We start from the raw sequence: 19,085 nt of genomic DNA on the forward strand, positions 1-19,085 counted from the left end.
AGGGAGTATTCATTATATTACATTTGCATAACAAAAAAAGAAAAGTGTATTTCATACAGTTAAAGATAGAACAAAGAACAAGAAGCTGATCGGCTAGGTCCTTCTCCTCTTGCCTAAGGCACACAAGCTAGCACAATGTTGTTTAACATAGTTTTTAATTTGGAATACATCAGTGAAGGAATTAATAAAATTCATATCCTGTAATGCAGCCAATGCATTGAATTAATAAGCACTACAATATATTTCACTATTTCTTACTTGAGTGTCAGAATTTGCAGCTTGATGTGATAGTGCCACTACTATGGGTCATCAAAATTCTCCTTTAGCCTAAATAATTCCAAAGAAAAAAAAAGCAAAGAGAGGATAGAACCCAGAGCTGGAAGACAGATGAAAATGGGATGGAAAATTCAGCACAAGGACTGGAAAAATAAATAGAAACTTTTTGGGATAGGCTACCAGTTTAATAATGTATGTTTGTGTGTCTGGGTGTAAGAATGTAGGAGGGCTTTTGAGAGAAATAGACTGAGGATATGAGTGTATTTTGGAAGATAACTTTAAGAAACAGGAGAGAAAAACATTATATCACAAAAAGTCTCTGAAATTTTAAGCTAAAAATTAAGAGAAATTATTCCCATTGGAGATGGACATTAAATTCAAAGGAATCTTAGTACAGTAAATAGTTACATCAATTGTTTTTCTTTACATTAGAATCTATTACTTATTTTCTTTATATTTTTATTTATATTCCAGTTCAAAACATATGAGTTTAATAAATTTCAGATAACTTTAGATGGACATTTAATGTCCTATATGAGTAAAAAAGTCATTTTTCCTGAAACCTGGTAAGATCAACTTGCTACCATCAAATTGCCATAGCAAACTCACTATGGCCAACTCGCCATGGGACAACCTGCCATGGCCAACTCGCCATGGGACACCCTGCCATGGCCAACTTGCTGCGGGACAACTCTCTGCAGAATAATTTAACAATTGTATTTAATTATTTAAAATAAATTAAAAAAATAATTATTGCCATTCACATTTCATTTTGTCCTTCCTTTTGCATCCTTTCTTTAATGATTCTATTCCAACATTTTTTTGATATTAGTGTAACAAGAGTTACACTAATGTCCCACAGTGAGTTGGTCATGTCGAGTTAGCTGCAAAAAATTGTCATAGACCTGTGCAAGGACTCTAAACTCAGCCCCCTTCTCATATCTCCTTCCATTCTAGTTGGAGATTTATCACAGAACCTATATAATGTGGTGTTATAAGTATTGTTAATAAATAAATATCTATTCTAACATACTTGCATCAGCTGAAGAACAAGTCTGAAATTTTGACATTACAATGTACTGCACTCTCGCAGGTACATCAAACATCGGTATTGCACATTTCTAGGCAGGTGCAGTATTTCACTGGTATGCAGTGATTCCAGAAACAGGAAGGCCCTTCTGTATTCCTGGATTACACTTTTATAATTTTATTTTTTGCTTCATGTACAAAGCTGTTGAGGCAAAGTATGTGTCCACGTTGAATGGATATGGAAAAAAAACCATAGCAATGTAACCCAGTCAACAAGTCTTTGAACATTTAGTTGACAATACATAGCAGCAACTAATCTTGTGCCTGATTAATTAATTGATCTATATTCAATAACTCATATGTTGCAAGAAATCTCATGTGCTGGCTTGCCTTGTTCCTCTGCTTGACATGTTCCCTGACCTTTGATTAGACTTACTGTTTCTTGCATTCCTTTCTGCCACTGCTCAGTTTGGAATAGCAGTGACTTCATATCTAAACAAATGAGAAAATCGGAAGATTGGATTATTCTGCAGAAATATACTTCTGTCGTTGGCTACAACTCACCAATCAGCACAAATAATTTATACAAGAATTGGTAAAATGATAGTGTCTGGAAGTTTAGAATTGTCATTCCTGTATTCTGCAACTAACAGGACAGTGAATGAGATATCTTAAGACAGGTATGCCAAAATATCCAAATATTACAAGGTCACCTGCTTCTATAGCTAGTTGTCCCTTTGCCTTTTTAAAAAATGATAGTTTTTTTTATCATCCACTGCATGGGTTTTGAAAGAATAACAGCAAAATCTTTATATACATATATGCATATGGAAACACACACATTACTCACACACACACACACACACACACACACACAGAGAGAGAGAGAGAGAGAGAGAGAGAGAGAGAGAGAACTATATGAAATATTATCTGATGTGTATATGTATTGCTGCCTCTTTATTGAAACCTAAAATGTTGCTTTGAGAAAAAAGAATTGGGAACAGATGGGTAAGAAATTATTCCAATTCCAGTTTTACATGAAGAAATGTGGCATAAATTTCCCAAGCAAACAGGGAGATAATAAAATGGGTTTTGCTATCCTCAATGTAAAAATAGATTGAAATAATATTGATTTTGTGTAGTTAATTCCTTTATCTTTTAAAATGAGTTCATTTGCAATACAGTCAAGTCTTGTTTACTGATTGTCTTCTTCAGTGACCGTCCCCACCACCAACAACCTCTATAAGTAATTTCTCCTGACCTGACCCAACAGCTGTGATAGTTGGGAGATTTCAATATACATGTAGTGTAAAATAACACAAATTGTTTACTGTGGAGCTTTCTGGTCCAGCTTGATCCTCCACTAAGCAATTTATTTCTATTATCCAGTTTTCTATTTTGCTCAAAAGATGTTTTGCATACATTTTACCCACATAATGACACCTTATTTTTAACATGTTTTTTTACATTAAGGCATCCCTGGGCCTGGTGCATTACTGCTCTCAACTTTCTGGTATATAAATAGGCAGAATCAAAGCAATTTGAACTTATTTGCTGTTGGTTTCTGGAAATTGATCGGTCAATTTCAGTGAGACACAAATCAGTGTAATGAGCAAGATTTTATCTGGACCTTGGATAAAGGAGAAAACTGAGTTTTTCCAAGTCTGGACATGTTCTGTATTCAGAAAGATAGATATTGCCTTACTTTTGCCTAATTGAGCTTTCTATTCTGCCTCACTTCAAGATTTGCTAATAGCGTCTGTTCTGGAGGCATAACTAATCTAGCATCAGATCTGCTTTGGAAATGGACTGTGATTACTTGATGATTGCTATCCTTATGTGGGCTTGGATGTCTGAAAACAGAGTAACCTTGTTTCATGTAATATATCTAAAACATTGTTAGAATTTTTCCTGAGTAATATATAAAACCAGATTCTTTGCCTCTTCAAATATGGAGGTTACATTTATAAATCAAGGAGACTAGTTATGAGTCTGCGCTGGTATTTATTTTGAGGTCTCTAGAGAACCAAGTAATTATTTATAAAATAATCCTCATGAATAACACCCAGGTGTACAACATCTTCTAGAGGCATTAAAGTCTCCTGCTAATATTACAGTATTGTAATTTGAATTTATCTTTAGCACTGTCTTATCTAGATTCACCCAAGTATTAAGAGAAAATACTAAACTTCAATAACCAAAATTTCACAGTTTTTCTTGCCAATACTATTCATAATTTAATACTTTTAATCTGTGCTATGTTGTACAGCATTTGTTCCCTATAAAAGTTCTTGTTTTTACCTCTTTTGTTTTAAATGGTCTTCAACTATTATTAATGCAAGAAGTAAGCTGTATGAAGGTTTATCCCATAAGTATAAAATGATCGGGTTTTTTTTTTCCCCTTTTCAGCGCCGTCTTGGAGATGCTGCAAAGAAAGCAATCAGCAAACTCCAAGTCAGAACAATAAGGAAAGGAGATAAGGTAATTTTAAAAATGCTTCTCTTGAAATATGACCACTTTCTTCAGAGACAATATTAAGGACAAAATAATAATAAAAAATACAACTAAAAGTTTTTTACTTGCAACTACAAAACGGAGTGAGTAAAGACTGGTCAGAAGATGGATAAACCAAAAGAAGGTTCACACAAAGCTACCATTTTCATAGCAATCTGGAGTTTAGACTATCCATATACATGGACAAAAAGGGGGGGAAAAACAGGATACTTATATCCTACTGCCATTCATTTGCACATCGATATTAGCCACATCAACAAGAACGCGTCTCTGTGAGCACATCTCTCTTACTCAACTTGCATTTTTGTTATTTAAAAATATTGATTAGAATTATTATTTTTTAGGAAACTGAGTCTGATTTTGACAACTGTGCAGTATGTATTGAGGGTTACAAACCAAATGATGTTGTAAGGATCTTACCTTGCCGGTAAGTTATTATCATTATCCCAACAAATTTCTTTTAATAAAGTAATTGATTTTAAGAAACAGAATCTTTTTCCAAGTTTTATTAGATTGCTTGATATAGAGGTTTTATATTTATTGTTCTGTAATGGGATAATATTTGGGATGAGTATAAATGTGTCTTAACCTTTATGACAAATTTACCACTGGTGTCACAAATAAAGTACAATGAACTGTTTCTTTATCATACAATGTTTTATTATATATATCTAAGTTTGGAATTGTTATTATGGACAGTGGATTTGTTTATTTATGCTGTTTTTCACATACATCCAAAAGTGATGTCCATATATTTTTTTAAAAAGTTATCCTATCAACCTTTTTTGTTCTTTTTTACTCTAATACTGCTTCATAATTAACTCCAAAACACTTCTGTTTTTCAGCTCTGACTTCATTTTTAGCTTTTTCTGTTGATAAAATAGTTTGCTACACAAATATATTGTTAGTTAAGATTCTTTATATTGCCAAACAAATTATTTCAACTTAATGTTTGAAAATTCTGACTTGTAGAAAAAAATCCCATTAAACTAAATATAATTTTACTCCATTTCATAGGCATCTATTTCACAAATCTTGTGTAGATCCCTGGCTCCTAGATCATCGTACCTGTCCTATGTGTAAAATGAACATATTAAAAGCACTAGGGATTCCGGTAAGCATGCCAAGTAATACAGTAAGTAAAAGTGTGTTTCTGCAAATATAACTATTCTTTTTTATGATGAAAAGCAAGTCAAATATACTTATTTATAAGTAAAAGCACGAAATATATTCCAATGCAGCATAAAAGACCCAAGTATTCTATGGCCGTTTTGTGTACTTACAAACTTAAATGGAGAAACTAGTTAAAACTGGTACCATCTGCATTGGTATTGGTGTAAGAGCTGATACACTGTTTTAAAACACAACAAATTCCTTAAATCTTGAGTTTCCTAAAGCAGTGGAGGTTCAGAAAAAAAGGAGTTGTAGAAAGAAAAACAGAATCCCTTCAGCTGTATTGAGCTATAACTTTTCTTGATTCCCAAACAGCTTGGATTTGATTAGTTTTGTTCCAAAAAACACTAGTTGCTTCTGCCTTTTAGGTGAGGAAGATTATTTCATTGTCGACTGGTATTGAAAAGTTAAAGATTGCATTTGCTTGATTTAAAAGTGCTCTTTTATATGTGTTTCTTTCTTGATATTTTTAACTGAATCAATGCTAACACACATGTAGTGTGTTATTGAGAAGAGATGGCCATCAAAAAATAATAATAAAAGGAATGGCCATAGTAAGTATAAAATCATTTGGATTCCAATTCATGTAAAAAATGTTATATATTGATAAATTGAGTTGTGTTTTAATCCCAGGCAATTTTCAATAAAAATCTATCCTGACAAATTTCTGATACGACCATTTATTTTCAGCTCAATATATAAATTAATATAGTCTCCCAACAACTTTTATTTTTGTTTAAAATGAAATGAAAATAAATAGTTAACGATAGGTTTCCTGATAGCATATGGAATATATAAAGATGGAATCACATATCAAACTGTAGGGGTGTTTTGGGGGAAGTGGGAAATCTTTTCAATTGATATTGCTCCTGAACATTATTTTTGCAAAGTTTCTTCCCAGTTCTGATTGTCTTCTTTTTTATTTCTTTTAGCCTAATGCAGATTGCATGGATGACATCCCTCCTGATTTTGAAGCATCTATAGGAGGGCCCCCAACCAATCAGATTACAGGAGCTAGTGATATCACTGTGAATGAAAGCTCCATAGCAGTGGATACTCCTATCCGGACAGTTGGAATATTACAAGTTATTCAGGATGCAGATCCTGCTCCACAGGCTGTGGAAAGTAACATTACCACAAGCAGTAAGTCCCCATTGATCTCTTGGCTTTGAATAAAGCATTACAGATGCAATTCATAAAAGTACATAAAGTGGCTTTTCTGAAATATTTTCAGTTAGTTGATCCTCTGGATTCCAGTTGGAAAAAAATTCAATAGAACTAGAATTTTCATAGAATTTTCATTTACAATTCTTCCCCCCCAGCCCTTGATATTAATTCAAAATCTCACTAGTGGCATGGAACCATAGGACCAACATGTTCAGCATATGATTGCTGATTGGCTGGGATCATGCTGTTATAATGAAAAATAATTTTTTACATGAAGACATGAGGATATAAAGTTACTCACCTATGAAATATTTTTAGAAATAGATTTCACTTTCATATATCAGAGCAGCAAGATATATCAACATCGTGACTAGAGTTGTGATATTGGTTAAACTTGGAACTGCCTGCAATAATTTGTAAAGCTTAAGAATTGTGACATGTTTTTATAAATATCTGATGGTCTTTTGCATCCCTGACCAAGAATAATCCAATATTTTGCAATATAATGTATGTTGGAGAAAATAGAAATGTAAAGGGAATGTTAATAAGAAACACCAACTCTTCCTGTTCTCTGTACTTCTTGGTTGTGATTCAAGTCAGTGATGAAGGACACATTTTGGCAGCAAGAGAACTTCACCAAGTTTAACTTTGCTTATTTATTTAAGGCAAGGTTGTAAAACTAGAGGAAAAACTTGAGTGCTTAATTAGACCACCAAGGTTGCAAGTCAAAAAGCAGAAAGAGTCAGAATAAGTGGTTGGAGGCAACATAAAAGCAAAATTGAATTTATTAAAATTCAGGTAATTACAGTTAATAGGATTATTTACTATTGTCCCTATTTTTCATATTTAAATATTATAATTTCATGGCTCCGATGTAAGAACTCTATTTAGACAGATACTATGCCAAGCCTGAACAACAGAAAAAGGAATCTTCATCAAAAAGTGTATGACCATTCAACCTAATATAGCACAACCAACACAAGGCATAAAAAGGATAACACTGCCATACATCAAAAATGTCTCAGAAACACCAATAGACTATTACAACCGCATTGCATCAGCATAGCACACAAACCAACTAAAGCCCTCCAGAACATCCTAAGTAAACCAAAAGAACTAGCAGCCTCAAAAGAAAAAAAACAGGAGTCATCCACAACATATAGTATAAAGATTGCAACAGCCAATGTAGGACAAACAGGCAGAAGACTAGCAGAATGCATCCATGAACACCAACCAGCAGTCAGAAGACACAATGACAACTCCTTAATCTCACAACATATAGACAGACTTAACCATAGTTTCAGCTGGGAAACTGTGACCATCCTACACCAAGACAAGTTCAAAAATGCTGGAAAATTCCTGGAAACCTGGCCCTCTAACAAATTGGCCAACAATAGACATAGTGGCATAAATAACATAGTGCAAAAAGACAATCAACAAGCCAAAGAGGGAATAAAAAGACCCAAACTCTTCTCCACCAGCAATCAACACTCAGATGAGTATAAATTAACACCAAGATTAACATCAGATCAAAAATCAAGCAGTAAATACCCCAATCAAGAATTAGTATTTTTTCATAACTGCGGATGATCATTGTCTGAGGCGGTCATTAAATGAGGACTACCTGCACCTAGTATCCAGTCATAAACATTTCCAGCATAATTTAAAGATCAATAAGAGATTGTGTCTATCCTCAGGCTTAAAATTAAAAAGAAACATTAAAAAATAGTTATCTGGAACTTTTAATAGCAGTCTGTAAAATTTAATTCAGCTGGACTATCTTTTTCTTATATCTTCCTACGAATAGCTAGAATTTAAATGGCTGAAATAGTGAAGAAGGCTAAATTTGCTATGGCCTGGCTTCCTGTATGTAACAGGATGATGCAGGAGCTGCTAAATGAGCATCAAGGAGAGGCAAAGTCTGATGTTGCTGGCTTCTCAGGAAGACTGATTTTGAGTCCATTATGTGATCTACTGTTTTATGAAGGATTATGTTGTGCAGCACTTTAAAGGTAAAGGTAAAGGTTCCCCTGACACATATGTGCTAGTTGTTTCTGGCTCTAGGGGGCGGTGCTCATCTCCGTTACAAAGCCGAAGAGCCAACGCTGTCCGTGGTCATGTGGCCGGCATGACTAAATGCCAAATGCATACAGAACACTGTTACCTTCCCACCAAAGTGGTCCCTGTTTTTGTACTTGCATTTTTACATGCTTTCAAACTGCTAGGTTGGCAGAAGCTGGGACAAGTAATGGGAGCTCACTCCATTATGCGGTGCTAGGGATTCGAACTGCCAACCTTTCTGATTGACAAGCTCAGCGTCTTAGCCACTGAGCCACCATGTCCACTTTAGTTCTTTGCAATTAAGGTTTATCCTTTCCAAAACTGCATATTAGAAATGCTGAGCTTTAGCTATAGCAAATATTTTAGTTTTTAACTTGCTGGAGTTCGTTGCCTATTTACAGTGCTTAGAGTTCAACACAAGTCATTGCCCTTCTAAAATATCAACTCAAGAGTTCATTCATTTTCAATTTCTGCTGATGTTGTCATGACATAAATTTGATTCCATCACAGTAAGATCAGAGGCTATATAGGTTTCAGGCTCTTTCAAACAGTCCTTCCAATCTATAAAGTTATAAAAGCAGGATTGTTAGATGGTAGCTAGTTCCTTTCAAAGGAAGTCCAAATATATTGCTTTTTAAGGCACTTTACATAAAACTAAAAAGTCTTAAAAATATAGTTTCAGTAGTTTCTAATGGTTGCAGAGATGGTTTTCCTTTTCAAAGGAAAAAAACAACCCAGTTATAATCCTATTTTGGAATTTCTTATTCTTGCTTTCCCAGCTGTTCATATGATTAATAACATTTCCATGTGGAAAATAAGAAAGCCTGTTTTTAGACTTTTATAGGAAAAGCTGAAGTAATAAATGCAATTGGATTTTTTTTATAATCCAGCTTTCAATTATTTGGCAGAAAAATACAGCTTTAAAAACTGCTCTCCCTCCCTCCCTCCCTCTCCCTCTCTCCTCTCCCTCTCTCTCTCTCTCTCTCTATCTATCTATCTATCTATATATATATATATATATACCGTGTTTCTCCAACAATACGGCCTCCACCAATAGGAAGCCCCACCATGTTTTATTGGCATAAAATCAAATTAAGCCCCTCCCCAAATTAAGCCCCATATTAAACATGTGAAATGGGGGAGAGCGGGGGGCTTGCCGTTAGTAAGTACTTTTGTTGCATGCCCGGATATGGTGCTGCCTGCGTTGGTGGGGCACTTCATGTCGGGAGACCTTCCACCGTTGCTTCTCCCTTCTCCCTTGCTGCCCCTTCTTCCTTGCTGCCGCGGTGTTTGGCGCAGCCACGTGCGGCCAGTCAGGGCTCCTCCCTGCAACCGGAGCCCTGAGGAGACACAGCTTCAGGCGCTCCGTCTTCCCTTTGCTTCGAAGGTAAAGCGAATTATTTACAAAGCCTCCCCTACCCGAGAGGGCAGCCCAACCCACGTGGGAGGCTAATCTCCCGGGGCCTCTTCCGTTCCTCCCGACCTCCCTCGCTGCGCGCCCTCTGACACGCCGCTCCCTTCAGCCCAGCGAGCTCTTCCACCTCAAAGAAAGGCCAGGCGGGCAGCGGGTCTGAGCCGCTCGCAGCGAAACAGCCACCACCCGTAGCCGGCGGGGAGAACGAGCGAGGTTAGCGCCCGCCAGCCCGGGCGAGATTTGGGAGCGAGGGGCAGGAGGAGGCACGCACACACCGTGGCTCACTTTCCCACAGCTTTGCCCAGCCCTTACGGCTCTGGCGCGGCCCTGGCAGGATGAGCGGAGGGTCCGGCGGGAGGCGCTCGCTGCCCGCCAGGGCGCGCCAGAGCCGTAAGGGCTGGGCAAAGCTGGGAAAGTGAGCAGCGGTGTGCGTGCCTCCTCCTGCCCTCGTTCCCAAATCTCGCCGGGCTGGCGGGCGCTAACCTCGCTCGTTCTCCCGCCGGGCTACGGGTGGTGGCTGTTTCGCTGCGAGCGGCTCAGACCCGCTGCCCACCTGGCCTTTCTTTGAGGTGGAAGAGCTCGCTGGGCTGAAAAGAGCGGCGGCGTGTCAGAGGCGCGCAGCGTAGGGAGGTCGGGAGGAACGGAAGAGGCCCGGGAGATTAGCCTCCCCACGTGGTGGGCTGCCCTCTCGGGCAGGGGAGGCTTTATAAAATAATTCGCTTACCTTCGAAAGCAAAGGGAAGACGGGAGCGCCTGAAGCCAAGTGTCTCCTCAGGGCCCGGTTGCAGGGAGGAGCCCTGACTGGCCGCACGTGGCTGCGCCAAACACCGCGGCAGCAAGGAAGAAGGGAAAGCAACGGTGGCCCGAACCCGAAGGTCTCCCGAATATCCAAGCTGTCGCCGCCCGCCCACCCACCCGAGGATGCAAGGGGGAGAATTAAGTCACCCCCGAAAAGACGCCCTAGCCGTTTTTCGGGGTCAAAAAAAAATAAGGCCCGGCCTTATTATGTGAGAAACACGTATGTATGTATGTATGTATGTATGTATGTATGTATGTATATATATATATATATATATATATATATATATATATATATATATATATATATATATATATATATATATATATATATATATATAAATTGGAATTCTAGACTTAACATCTGGAGACTGCTGAATTGGAGAAAAATGGGTGCATATCCTTTTTTCCTCTGTTTTTTTAATTAAAATAACATTAACAAGTAGTAATGTTGCATATATTTATGCTTACTCAGAGGGATATGTCCCTGAATATATTGGAACTTCTTAGTTATAAGTGTACTCCCTATGGAAGATACATTGGGAACTAGACTTTCCCAGGGCAAAAATGCTGATTTTGTAACTAACAAACTGTCAGTAGCATTACACAAAGCATGACATATATAAAGCAAGATGTTCATTAAACTGAAATGAATCGTCTTGTTTAAACCTAACAGTCTATAAGAAAGGCCTGTATGCTTATGTTATAGAGAGCATTCAATGGTTTAATTGGCTATGTTTCGCAGTGGAATATAGATAGCCATTGGTAATATCTGGATAGTTTCTGACTTCAAATTAGCTAAAGGAGAAATGTCATTGGTGGCAACAATATCCCAGGTAAATAACAAATAATTTACCACTCTCCTTTTTTTAGCGATTAAAAAAAAACTCCAGATAAATTTGCTCTCGCCTAATAATGCTCATAATACTTCAGAATATAAGGATTATTTAAATGGTAATTTGGTGCCCTTTCAAATACACACTAGAAACATTGTTGAATTTATTCTCATTGCATTTCTGAAATCATTTATGTGGCTTTTTGTTGCACAGAGATCTACATAAATAACTCAAGGTTACAGAATGTTAAATTTGGCTCAGGTACAGTGTAATGTTAGCAATAACTGCATTTACTAGTTTGGCATGTAGCTCATACCAAGGTGTTCAGTTGTGCATACGTGATATAAACTATTGCTAATATACATATCATTGCATTGCAATTTCCTTTTGCTGGCTGTCAGCTGTAGTGGCATGGCACCATAAATCAGATCAGATTTCATTATACATTTTACTTAAATCAGATAGATTTCATTATACATTTATACATCTTATATATCATTATACATTATACATCTTATATAGAATAGAAATGCAAAGTGCTGATCCAAAATGTTTGCCTCCAGTATTCTATGCATATCATGTTTCTGTGTTTAAGGATCTTTTAGTATTTGATGCATTTTTATAGTCCTTATCAAAATATATCAGCTTGATGTACTTTCTAAGGCAGAGCCTAGTGCTGGGATTCAAAAATCTTTACTACTAGTTCTGCGTGGCAGGGGAAAAATACTGTAAAATCTCCAGTCAGAGGTGGTATTTTCTGGTTCTCCAAACTACTCAAAATTTCTGCTACCGGTTCTCCAGAACTGGTGAGAACCTGCTGAATACCACCTCTGCCCTCAATTTTTTGGGTACCAGGGTCCGGTTCCATGGAGAGAGGTTTTTCCACAGACTGTAGGGCTCATGGTTTCATGTGCTGCCTGTATTCCTGGATGGGGCTTCACCTGTTTGCACGGCCTGGTTTCTGGCATGTGCTGGTCCACAGACTGGAGGTTGGGAACCCCTCTTCTAAAGTACATAAAAACCACAATTCCTATTAAATTCCTACTAAATTAATAGAATCATCTCATGCATATAGAGATGGACGGATAAAATAGAGAATATTCTATATTCAGGGGAAACTCCAAGAAGAGAAAAGATGGAAAAATATCTAAATAAAAACATAAAAGGAGGAAACGTTTTAATAATAATACAATGGAATAAAATGTTGATAAGTCTGAGAGAAGGGAACTGATAATCAAATTGAAAAAATAGTATGGTGAGATATTGGAAAACAGGAGAAAAAATTATAGATGTAGCATGGAGTAGAATGATTAGGAAAAATAAAAACCAGGCAACATGAAACAGACTGACTAGAATAAAAGACAGAAGAGCTGTGCACAGATAGAAACTGGAAACAAGCATTACATAATATTGATTTTTGGGTGGGAGGGAAACATGAATAATGGAACTAAGTGGGTAGAACACGAAATACAAAAATTCCATATTGTGGCATTTTGTTAAAGGCCCACTTGTATACTCAGGTTATATGCATAAAAATTCAAATAATTACCTTCTGGTGGATTGTTGCATTTACATATTGACATTATGCATCTGGCATTCTGTTTTTCACTGTTTCAGTAACTATGATCCAACATGGGTACACACTGGTTTGTATGTGGGTGTGCATTATGAGACTGAGTTGTAGTTCTTGAAAATAGCATGAAGAGCTATGAGCATAGTTTTGTCCTGAATATAATTATTCCCAAGAGAACCTTTTGTGGAATTTAAAATGAAATTTTGTTGCTGAATATTGACTGTTAGTAATTTTGCAGTGGAAATTCTAAAAAATAAATTATCAAAGGCAATTCCTTTGTTTTAAAACATATTTTATATTATTAGTTTTATGTCCATTTCCAATGTAGAATATAGAATCTGAGTCAACATAATGCTGCTCCCTAATGCATCTATATAAAAAAGGTTTTGGCACCCCCCCAAGGTTCAATTTCTTTCTCTTGCCTTAAAAAAATGCAGGCAAACCAATATAAAAAGAGAGGTTTTTCCTTCCAGTCAGGCTTTCCCACTTAAGATGCTGAAAGAAAGCACCTTATCAAATATTTCAACTGTGTGAACTATGTTGGCTGGAAAAGGTTTTAATGTACATATTATATCTGGTCGCAGTTTGATTAGTCATGAAAAGGATGATGAAAAAGACTAGTCCTTTTCAGCTGTAGAAAGCTCTATATGTCCATGCCTTATGCAAGGGACCTCTTACATCAGTTGCTTGAGGAGAGAAAGAAAAGAAATGGTGTCTGGATATCGGTCCTTCAACATAAGCCAAGTCAAGAAACGGACACTGCAGGATTTCCAGGAATGCTATTTTGTAATTGTTAACAACATTTTGAAAGCTCATCTAATTTCTCTCTGTCACATCTTATACTGAACAGATCAAAGTGGGATTATTATAGGGTTTTTTCCCCCCTCATGCTTTACCTTTTTCTCAGGACTATGAAATCTCTTCTACAAATTCTTCTTTCCATCCTTCTTTCTACCATTCATGGCTTGTTAATACCTTCCTCAAGGTCAGCTTTAAATTCATTTATGCCCATCTTATTTAATGAACCTAAAAAGCCCAGATTGCAATCACTGTGGATGTCAATAATTCCTGAGTAGTGTGTACTGTGTATCAGCTACTCAACTGTGTCCATTGAAGGAAAGGAAAATTTGAAGATGGATGTTTGTTCCGTTGAAAGCAGTGGAGTGGACACTTGCATGAGATTGGTGGGGCTTTGTTGATAGTTTCTAACTTTGATCCTGAAGATCTCAATAACATGGATGGAGTAAATTCAATGAAGGAAAGAAATGTAACTGTATTACTTTGGAGAGGTGTAGTTGCTACTACTGGCTATGAAATAGGAGTAACTTCATAGCTATTCAAGTTTCCTTGTAACCCACCCATTTGAGTCTATAATTTTGGCTATAAATGTCAATAAATAGGTTTGTATCTTGGTCATCATATATATATAGTCTAGCATAGTTTGTTATAAACATATGTATAATAATTAACAGAATGTACTTTAAAATTCCCATTCAAGTGTAAATTGCTATAGTAATATTTAATCTGATTTAATCCCTAGATCTGAAGTTGGATTTGAACAATGAAATTCAATTCTCTTTTAGAGTTCATAAGCAGCATTCACAGGAACAACACATTAAAGCATGAGATCGACAATTTTTTTCAAACAGACAAAGATGGCTCAGGGCTGTGACCAAGTTATCTTTAATCAAGACAAAGTTTTTTTCTGGTGAAACCGGTCTATCAGGACAATCTGGTCTACTGAAATATGGTATTAAGACGATTACTTCCTTGCTTGGCACTCTACTCACAGTCTGAGGGCTTGGGGTTCATACCCCATCATCTCATTACTCCGGCTGTTCTGATGGTCCTGTGTTTGATCAGCTTCAAGTGATTCCTGGCTAGGTAATTTTTGAAGTGTACATTCTGCAGGTTCAACTAGAGCAGCTTTGTCAGAGTCTGAATTCTGAGCCGTGACATAAGATGATTGTGTTTTAGCCTATTTGGATGGGATAGCAAGCCCCCTGAAAGAGCAAGTACTGTCATTGGATTTGCAAATGGTGGCTGTGGCAAAAACTTTAATTATATAATTACTGGTTCCAGCTGTGGCCAATTATAAGCTTAATAATTAATTTTACAATAATAAATTGTACAGCTAGTGATTTACTTGTCATTATTTTCACCACTTGTAATTTCCAGATTCTTCAAAGCCAACTTCTTGTAGACTACATTGCTGGTAACATTCCATCCTGATTGTTGCAATATAGCCCGTATGAGGTTGCCCTTAAAAAATGTCTAGAAATGGGGCAAACAATGGCCTGTAAACTAAGCTGTGCAACAAATAGGAAATATATGAAGTTTGTACTGAAATATTTGCCTTGGTTGCTCATTAGGCATAATTATAGCTGTGGTATTCATCATAAATGCCCTAAACCATACTTTTCAAAGCATATTCTGCAAAGCACAATTGTTCCTTAAAGATTAATAGGTATTAAACAAATGCCTATTTTCTCTCCCAAGTTGGAAGAGAAAATGTTTTGTGAGTTTTGGAACTAAGTGGTTTCATTAGCCATTGAACAGAGATGTTAGCGGATTTCTTCTCAGGCATCACATCAAAACAATTGTGGGGGAGAGCATTACATTGGGATAAAGTTTCACAGAGGAACTGAGCTTTTATGTGAAAAGGCATTGAAGAACCTCCTAACTTTTCTATCATTAATTTTGGGAAAGTGCATTTTCACATTCACTTCAAAAAAGACCAAATACCAGAACAATTATCTACATATATTTTAAAAATTGAAATAAGATTATACTAACTTTGTGATATTAATCAATTAGACATCAATCATCCTTATTAATTTACTGTAGATTGTATCCCAATCTACCTCTGACAGCCAATACTAGGAGACATTGATTAATTGGAGAAATCAGGAGTGTCCAACTTAAAGATTCAGAAGTATGTGTGTCCTCTCAAAATTTCCTCCTTTGGCCACCAAATTGTAGCTGTCAGTATGAGAAATTGAATATGCAGGAATTAATCCTAATAATATTTTGTCCTGAATCTATATATTTTTGGAAACATAGACTCCATGATGCCAGTCAAATGCAAGAGCTGACCTTGTAAAAATATTGTGGACTTATGCTTTGGCAGGTTTTCTTATTTCAATTAGAATAGAGCTGGAACGAACCTTGAAGGTCTTCTAGTCTAGCCTCCTGCTTGAGCAGGAGACCCTATACCATTTCAGAAAAGTGACTGTCCACTCTCTTCTTCAAAACTTTCAGTGATAAAGCACCGACCATTTCTGAAGGCAAGCTGTTCCACTGGTTAATTGTCCTCACTGTTAGGGAGTTTCTCCTTAATTCCAGGTTGCTTCTCTCCTTGATTTGTTTCCATCCATTGTTTCTTGTCCTACCCTTCTGTGCTTTGGAAAATAAATTAGCCCCCTCCTCTTTGTGGCAGCGTGTCAAATACTGGAATACTGCTATCATGTCCCCCCTCCCCAAGTTCTTCTTTTCTCTAGACTAGCTAAACACAAATCCCTCCCCAAGTTCTTCTTTTCTCTAGACTAGCTAAACACAAATCCTGCAATCGTTCTTCATATGTTTCCGTCTCCTGGCTTTTAATCATCTTAGTTGCTCTTCTTTGCACTCAACATCTTTTTTTGTAACGCGGTGACCAAATTTAAAATCAGATGACAAGAACGAAATAGAAGTGTGAAGATGATTTTTAAATGATGAAAGACTGGCTCTAATCTTTCTTTTTTCTTTCAGGTGAGCAAGAACCAGCAGTAAGTAGTGATTCAGATATTTCATTGATTATGGCAATGGAGGTTGGACTCTCTGATGTGGAGCTTTCCACTGACCAAGACTGCGAGGAGGTGAAATCCTGAAAAAAAAGGAAACCATCGAAACATCCTTCTACTAAACTAACAGGCAGTAGCAGGAAGAAGAAATCCATTGTGATACACACAATTATCGATATACATATGTGCACGTATGTAAGATTTGGGTCAGTTGTATATACATGAATACCCATATACACACATGCACATATGTAACTGTATGACCTGCAAAGGCATCCAGAACGTTATGCGAACTCCAGTTAATTCCATTCTGGGATGGTCATGAAAAGCAATAGTTACAGATGTGTCTGCCTGGATGCAGTTTCATTATCAATTACATTTGATCATTTCATTGAAAATGGAAGTTGAAAAATGTATTGTTCTAATCCATGTGCCAGAAGAATATGCCCTTGCTTGGTGGCTTAGAACCATATAACTGAAATGAAGTCCTCTCCCCCCCCCACACACACCTTTGTTTTTGTTTTTTAAAGAAAAGAAAGAAAAGGGATACCATAAGAGGATTATAGCTGACATTGATGAACATTATTTTTCTTCCTTCTCAATAACCCAAGCTTATTCAAGTATTCAGTTCAGAGATCTGAACATTATGGTGGGTCACAAAAATGTATGAATGCCAGGCATTTTCTACATGAAGAAAGCATGGCTTCAGGAAGAAATGGTGCTTCCAACTTTGACTTGATTTGAAGACTCTTTTTATTAAGATATTATTGGCCCTTGGAGATCTATGCTTCCAGGGTCTTCCAGACAGGAGAACAGAGACTGGCTTGATTGAGGTTGGCAAATTGCTATTTAATCCTACTGGGTCCCACTCTGAGCTTTAGGACGTTGATGTATGAGTGTGAGAAGAAGCGTGAAGACAACAATCAGAATGAAATTAAAGGTCAACCAATATATGTGGTCCTTTGTACCACTATATACTCTTCATGCCTTAATGGCTTTCATGGTGATTGATTTTGAAATTAGATTTACTTTTAAAACAAAGCTTTCCCAAGAACTTTCTGACCTATGAGTGAATGGAATGTATTGATATTGTTTGCGGTTAGATGGAAAGAAAATAAAAATGTTGTAGGAAGGCAGCAGGGGTATGGTAGTTTACAGTAGTTACCAATGGACTGATTGTTTATCCTACAAGGTATACCTTGAAAATCACTTTACCCCTCAAAACACATTATTAGTTACTCTTGATTTTACAAGTGAAAGTTTTCCAAGCTTCCAAGGAACATTTCAACAATTGTGGGAAAGGATATTCAGACACAGCCTCATCTTTATTTAACTACATTTTAACATGATTGGATAAATAACCAGTAATCCAATTCAGGGAGATCATTCCTAGAAAAGAATAAAATTGTACTAAGAATGAACTGCTTTCCTAAATACCTGTTAATCAAATTGATTGTACTGCATTTAAATTCACCTTAAAATTATTCAGAAAGTCTCAGGCATTTTTCTTATGATGTGTGAAAATATGCTACAAACACCTTTTATTGTTGTTTATGCTCCTGATGGGAGTATGTAGGCTAAACCTGGATAACTTTAGAAGTAAATCAAAAGGTGGTTATTTGTAATCTTATTTCTGAATCACAATTTAAAACTGAAACGTTCAAAACCAAATTCACTAAGAGTTGTGTGTTTTTCCCTAATTTATGTTGAAAATAAGTGCCATTAGCTGCTGGAATTTAAGTGATTTTGTTTTATCTATTGCTTAATGGGGTGTGCTATTTATGCAAAAGAGCAATTTGTATTTTAATCAAAGTACTTAAGAAGGACTTTTCATCTTATTTTATGTCACAAAAGGTTAAGCTAATACTTCTGACAATAAAAATAATAATTTCAATCACAGTAGATAAACAGAGGTAACAGAGTCACTTGTACTTATAAACTGAATAGACACAGACTGTTTTTTCTTCCTGTAGTAGAAGAGTACCCTAAGAATTTATCCATAGGTGAGCAAAAAGTAGATCTAGATCTACTTAATGGATCCTGAATCATATCAGTAACTACTCTTAATAACTGTATAATGACAGTAGCCACAAAAGGTCCTCCCCATCTTAGATTGTCATTTGATCGAAGTTTTGCTTCTTTATCAGAAGACTATGCATTATTACAGCCTGGTCCAATAGTTGAGCTTTTAGTGCCATATGTCTCTAAATCTCAATGTCTGACTTCTGTATCCAGCTGGTGAATCCAAAGGCAGAAATAATGGCAGTATTAAATCCTTGAAAACAGAGATTTGCTAACTTCTGAAATTAGCCCATGTACTCTCTTGTTACTCTTCAGTTTTCCCCACTCTCTGCTGTTAGTTTCCTAATTTGCTATTCTATGATACTGAAACTGAACAATGAAATAATGACCAAGCTTTGTATTCAGCATGATATATCATGTTCCACAAAAATTGGAAATAT

The 19,085-nt window shown here is 36.6% G+C and overlaps 1 protein-coding gene across 1 annotated transcript in view; it reads left to right on the plus strand.

Moving 5' to 3' along the window:
* The window catches only part of RNF150 (ring finger protein 150), a 65,026-nt gene extending 46,919 nt beyond the window's left edge, over nt 1-18,107 (plus strand). The window contains exons 3-7 of the mRNA XM_026668814.2: nt 3,715-3,786; nt 4,164-4,246; nt 4,837-4,933; nt 5,925-6,135; nt 16,592-18,107. Coding sequence (XP_026524599.1) covers nt 3,715-3,786; nt 4,164-4,246; nt 4,837-4,933; nt 5,925-6,135; nt 16,592-16,710 — 582 coding nt within the window. The 3' untranslated portion in view covers nt 16,711-18,107. The remainder of the gene's footprint in view (nt 1-3,714; nt 3,787-4,163; nt 4,247-4,836; nt 4,934-5,924; nt 6,136-16,591) is intronic.
* The last annotated feature ends 978 nt before the right edge of the window (nt 18,108-19,085 follow it).

The sequence above is a fragment of the Notechis scutatus genome, chromosome 4 (assembly GCF_049901735.1).
Source record: "Notechis scutatus isolate UNSWTSFEM ecotype Mainland chromosome 4, rNotScu1.2, whole genome shotgun sequence".
NCBI lineage: Eukaryota > Metazoa > Chordata > Lepidosauria > Squamata > Elapidae > Notechis > Notechis scutatus.